Raw genomic sequence first — 6,277 nt, 5'->3', positions numbered from 1 at the left:
TGTCCTCTCCTCTGCTGCCCTACATATCAGATCTGCACATTCTGCAGAGGCAACCGGGTCTGAACTGCATTGTAATCTCTCTCTCTGTCTGTCTCTTTCTGTGTGTGTACTTGTGTGTGCCTCTAATCCTGCTGTCTAGCTGCAGTGTATGTGTGGGTGTGTGCATTTGTGTATAATCCTTCTGTGTGGTGTGTATATGTGTGTCTGTAATCTGGCTGTGTGTGCATGGGTGTAGGTGTAGTGTAGTTTAATCCTCCTCTGAATGTGGGCGTCTGTGCACGGGAGGGTGTGTGCATGCATGTGCGATATGTGCACTGCATTTCAGTATGTGTAAAACACAGCAATAGTGAGGTGAAATGAGGCCTTGATCATGGGATACTTGGCTTGATCTCTTAATTGGGGGGTTGGGGGCATAGGGAGAGGCAGGACTCTGTAGAACAAAGGGGACGGGAAAGGAGTCTGATTAACATAATCCCCTGCCCATCACTTCCAAAATCCCTTGGAGCTATTGCTAACCCAATGACTGGTGGGTGAAGTAGGGTGGGGTTGAGTGAGGGTACACAGGTTTAGTAGTTCACTCCACAAGTGTTTAGCACTCTAGTGCTACAGAGTACCACACAGGCAAAGACTGAGCCACTGCCACGCAGCAGCCCCTGGACGGATATGCATGCCTATTTATAGCTAATCCTGTTTCGGTGAGGTCGTGCTCTCTACCGTCCCTGAGACGGAGCAATCGGAGTTAAGCGCCGCTCGCGTGCTGTCGTCGTGCAAGAGAGGGCTGGCAAAGGATGAAGCTAGGCAGCAGACCGGGCTCCATTCGTGTGTGTGACCGTTGATGGACAGATAGACAGGGCTCTTCTGGATGTTTCTGACATGGCGGCTTCTCTTCACCTCTGCACAACGAGCCCTGCCCCACCGGCGGCCCCCTCTGTGACTCACCTGTAAGTGACTCCGCCTTGACATGAACTATCATATCAAACCAACATAAACAATCATTTGGGGGCTCTTGGGTGGTTTCTTGGATCTCATTGGATTTGCAGTTCATTTTATTAGAATGACTTTTTTAAGTAGAATTCTGAAATGATTCACTTTTTGTTGGTCAAATTAAGACCTTTGCGTTACCAGTTGTGAGAGCTTTTTGTATTGAGAATTTAATTTTAAAAGCTATACCACTTGTTTATTATCCTTTTATTATTTGTTATTTGCTCTGTCCCGCTAACAACACACACACACACGCACACTGTGTCGTCGCAACACATAAAACGTTATTATATATTCTCTGTCTGAGAATGCATTTACAGGGGGATAGGTAGGTGCCACCATATTAAGATTACGCATCTATGTAACTGGAAGCGACATGACATGGCTTAAAATGTTGCCATGTCACGAGCTGTTTGAATCACTGTGTTTCCATGAAACTTAACGTTGTTTTTTTACGGAATTTAATATCAAAACATTTCCATTTGATGACGTATCAACGTGGGAATTGATGTCTTAAGCATTTGTCTTTCCTTATTGTAGTAAAGTCATCAAATAAAGAAGAGAGATACAGATAGAGGGGCCTGCAGACAGAAAGGGCTCTAGCGAGAATTTAACCCCTGTCCAAAGGGGGGGGGGGGGGGGGGGGGGGGTGATCTGAAGTCATTAGCGGTGCCATTAGACTTGACTCAGGACTATCATTTCAAATAGATTTCAGGATTATGCCTGTTGTCGTAATATTGATGGCCTCAGTGGAGAAGGAAAGCTGTCCAAATGAATTACTTAACCTCCCCAACTTTGACCTTTACAGCAGAAATCCACTGACTCATTTTCTCCTGTTGTCTTTGTTGTTATGTATCGCTTTACTTCTTCATCCCTTTTCCTTTTGAAGTGTGATCAATTCACCATACTTTAATGCACACACACACACATACAAACCCGAGAGCACACACTACGAATGCACATCACACACGTTGCATCCAGGCACGCACGCACGTCGCACACACACACAGACAAACACACACACATTTGTGTTTCTCCAGCCTCCATTCAACATTAAGACAACAGAAAAAGATCATTGAGGAGAGAGTAATTTTTTGGGGGGGTGCTTTGCCTTTACACGGTCTTTCAACAGTTTTCATAGTAACTGAGATTCACAAAGACAAACGTGTAATGGATGGAAGAGAAAAACATGCATGCTCATCATCGGGGTCATGAGGCTACTTTTGTTCTGTTGAAATGCAACTAACATCCATACATGTTTATTGCTGAACGCTTTCTGCGGGCAGTGTATGAATTCAAAGGCAGAGAACACCACAGGACAGAGATCCTGGGGGAAGGTCCAAACTGATATAAAGGTCCTGACATTAAACAGCAGAATGCTTCCAGCCAAAATATATCTTAGGTCAATGCTCTGTATCCTGCGAGTCATTTTTATAGAAATATTCATATTTTATATTGTTCACATTATTGCCTAGATTCAACGCACATTTTCTCATGACTTGCACCCTGAAGTTGTAGGGTGTCCCGAAGTTGATGAATATAACTTAATCAGCTTCGGTCCGCGATTTGGCATCATTACACTTGTAGTGTCACTAGACCAAGTGGAAGGGGGTCTCATCCTGCAGGACTACATTGCAGACCGATGCCAGATCTTACAACACCTGGATAGGTATTTAACACATATGTTTACCACATCTTATCATATAGCAATCTGACGCCTAACTGCACGGTTGATGACGTGGCACGCAACAATTAGTTGCCGCAATGCAACGCCTGCGCATCTAGACGGGCAGTGATGTTTTGTTTGTTGTTGCATTGTGGCCCAATTAATCTAGGCTATTTAGGCTAGAATGTGCTTAAGCCATTTGGTTATAACTCCATGGCTCTAGTTTGTCTTGTAGTGAGATCTACATAATCAAAACGTTTCACAAAAAACAAACCTTTCACCGGTCGAGGCTGTGAAAGAGTATTTAGTGTAGCAATTTCTTTAATTAAATAGAAAGCGCTCATCTGTTTGTGCTTGAGGGCATAAAGTAGACCTCAGAATATAACCAAAATTGTCAAGAGAAGATTGTATTCCATGGCCATTCAGTGTCAAACAGAAATGAATAAAACATCTGGTGGTCTGTGATATCTAGGCAGTGTACCTCCCTTGAGTAGGAAGTTCAGTCTACCTGGAAAGGTTTTAACCAAGGACGGGTACATTCCAGAACATGGTACATTCCCTGGTTGTGATTGTAAGATATTCATCGTAATTCAGTGCCTTTAATTGTTCTCTAGTCTGCATTTTGACAGATGTAATTCACCACAGGCAAAGTAGAGCTGAATGGACAGTGGTAGTGAAACTGGTCGTGAAAAATATTGGGTGACTGTGTCTTCACTTTTCCACAGTGTCTCCCCATCACAGTGTTAGTGGCTCTCTCAGGGACGGCAAGCAGTGGCTGTAGAGCGCACCGATGCCACAGATTGTCTAATTAGATTAAGGAAGAAGCTTTCCTGAGATAATCATTGAGCGAGCCTTTTTCCCTCTAATGAAGCCTGCGTCAGTAGAGCGTGTGCACTGAAGGTCAAACCTTGATTTTCAAAGGAAGAGTTGCAATTTGGACGTAACCCTGGGAAGAGTAACTATCTGGATACCCTCCGAGAAGTGCTGGTAGATGCTCGTAAGGGGATTATGGGGGTGTTTCTGGAGTTCTGTGAAAGACACTGCCTTCCCTAATCGGACCTGTGGTGTTATCGTCATATACCTCCTGTTTCTATGACGATAGGAAAAGGGTGGATTTCTAGTAAGTACACTCAATCTTTTGGTCAAGCAGAAGCAATCTCTAAAATCAATAGTGAGTGTCAGTATTAATTGTTGTATGGAAAATGTGTCATGTCTCTTTTATAATGCTGCTTGCACGGTGTCATTCCTTGAAGGGGTTATACTTCTTATTGCTCCGTGTGGATACAAATAAGAGAGGCCTGATGTCTGGTGTTTGAGTAGGGGCCTACTAATCTTGTCTCCCTCCGTCACAGACACTGTCTGATCAGCTGTAATTACAAGACTTTCTCGACCACCGAATCGACTCCAATGATCGATGTCTTCAGGCGTCACAGTTTTCATTGCAAGGCACACCCATCGTGCTGGCAATTAGTTGCACCCTGTGTGTTATTATTAGCCCCACTAGGCTTAGATGTGTCAGTAAGGCTGAGCAGATAGGTCCTCAACATCTTTGGGTCCTTTTTCCAGCGTTTCTCTCCAAATTTCAAGTACGCAAAGTCAAGTACACTTTGCCCAAAGCTGATAATTTCAGGGCCAACGTGTCAGTTTTTTATGTAACTGAACTCATTTGTGCCTTTCATGTCTTAAATAGACTTCGCAGGGCCTTGTGTTTAAAGCCGGCTGTCACTTTGTGTACTGGCCAGTGGGTGTGAGTGTCAGACAGGCTCACCCCTAACAGAACTCTCACTTCAAGTTGATTGAGTCAAAAAACGATTGATTGATTGATTTACTGAGAGATGGGATGTCTAGATCTATGCCAGAGACCATAAAAATGTCCTCATTATTTCAGGAGAAGGGGAATGATTTGATGGTTATGTCATCGTAGAATTCTGGGTGAATTCTTCCTCAAATAGCTTTTCTATACAGAGGCTGTGCAGAAGCTTGGCATAAACATTGCTAAAGATCTCCATATCCATATTTACTTTAACAGACGTGTGTTTCAAAAGGCAGATTCCATATGTTGCTGAGAGTTCCCGTGTGGCTCAGTTGCTAGAGCATGGCACTTGCAACGCCAGGGTTGTGGGTTCGATTCCCACGGGGGACCAGTATAGAACAAATATGAAGATGCATGCACTCACTACTGTAAGTTGCTCTGGATAAGAGCATCTACTAACATGTAAATGCAATGTAAAATGTTTACTACAAATGTATTGACAGGGGTATCAGTGTACCTAAATGATTTGGGGTTCAATGTAATTCTTTATTAGTGTGACATTACTAGATAGCATTTCAGCCATATACGGGATCCAGTTCCTTATGTCAACAGAGATAAACGGTAAAACCTTAACTCAATATTTTTTTGTCTTTTCAGATGTAGCCTTGTGAGGACTTAAGCTAACATCAACAGCCAAGATGAGAGAGTGGGCTTACAGGAATCAAATTAAAATGGCTTTCTACATGTCCAAGTCATGCTCTAAGGAGTCAAGCAACGTACACCCCTGAGAAATAACAGCAGTTTATGGGAAATACCGTATTTTGCCTCTGAGGATTTTACTTGCCTTTTTGGGAAAGCCTCTCTCCACCACCCTTGAGTGGTGCGCTGTAGAGGAGACATGGCCAGCAACTCGTTCCGTGGGTCAAAGCGTGGTCGACATGCACAGGCCAATCATGATGTTGGAGACTTCAACTGCTCTCTCAAGGAGCTGCGGTCTCTCATGGAACTCAGGGGACCTGAGGGAATAGCTAGAATCCAGGAATGTTACGGAGATGTCGAAGGACTCTGTACCAGACTAAGAACATCACCTATTTATGGTAAATATGCTGCTGAGCATCTTGCTTTGTATTTTTGTTCTTTTTTCAGATCTGGTGCTGACACACCAATTCTCCTATTACTCATTGGGGCTAGGCTTAACTCCAATCAGCCTTTTGGGGGCCATAAGCCTTTTGGGGGCCCTAAGCGAGATTTGGTTAGGCCCCCCTGCAGCGAATTGTAATAATGTACAAATTGAAAAACCCTAATTGGTTTTGAAGTAAATTGAAATTCAAATTGACTTCAACCCCCAATAACAAGTTTGTGGTTACATTTTGAATACAAGAACAATTCGAAATAGCATCTGCAACTGCCATGCAGAATGATTCTAGATACTGCATTGATTCCATTGGAGTTGTCATGAGTTGCTCCTCCTACACCAATCTCAAGCCTTTTAGCACAATGTCTTGTTGAGTTTATTGAGGGGAACTGGTGTGGGCTACAGTTTGGGCTCTGAGTGGAAGGCACTCTGCAGGGCCCGGCTGTCACTTCCTACACATGGGGATAACTCACACTTTTCACACAGCACCGATGACAGCTGTGAGTCTCTCTGGATAAGGTTCTAATAGATTTCCCCACCTGGATTGTGCAACATTTGCCCATTTTTTTATTTTCAACATTTTTCAAGCTCTTTCAAATTGGTTATTGATCATTGTTAGACAAATATTTTCAGGTCTTGCCATAGACTTTCAAGTAGATTTAAGTCAAAACTGTAACTTGGCCACTCAGGAACATTCGCTGACTTCTTAGTAAGAAACTCCAGTGTAGATTTGGCCTTGTGT

The 6,277-nt window shown here is 43.4% G+C and overlaps 1 protein-coding gene across 1 annotated transcript in view; it reads left to right on the top strand.

Moving 5' to 3' along the window:
* The first annotated feature begins 564 nt into the window (after positions 1–564).
* Positions 565–6,277, top strand: part of LOC106561040 (plasma membrane calcium-transporting ATPase 1) — a 29,415-nt gene continuing 23,702 nt past the window's right edge. The window contains exons 1-2 of the mRNA XM_014124610.3: positions 565–941; positions 5,058–5,497. Of these exons, the coding sequence (XP_013980085.1) occupies positions 5,299–5,497 (199 nt within the window). The 5' untranslated portion in view covers positions 565–941; positions 5,058–5,298. The remainder of the gene's footprint in view (positions 942–5,057; positions 5,498–6,277) is intronic.

The sequence above is a fragment of the Salmo salar genome, chromosome 10, assembly GCF_965601325.2.
Source record: "Salmo salar chromosome 10, fSalSal1, whole genome shotgun sequence".
NCBI classification, from domain to species: Eukaryota; Metazoa; Chordata; class Actinopteri; order Salmoniformes; family Salmonidae; genus Salmo; species Salmo salar.
This window is presented reverse-complemented; position numbering and strand designations above follow the sequence as displayed.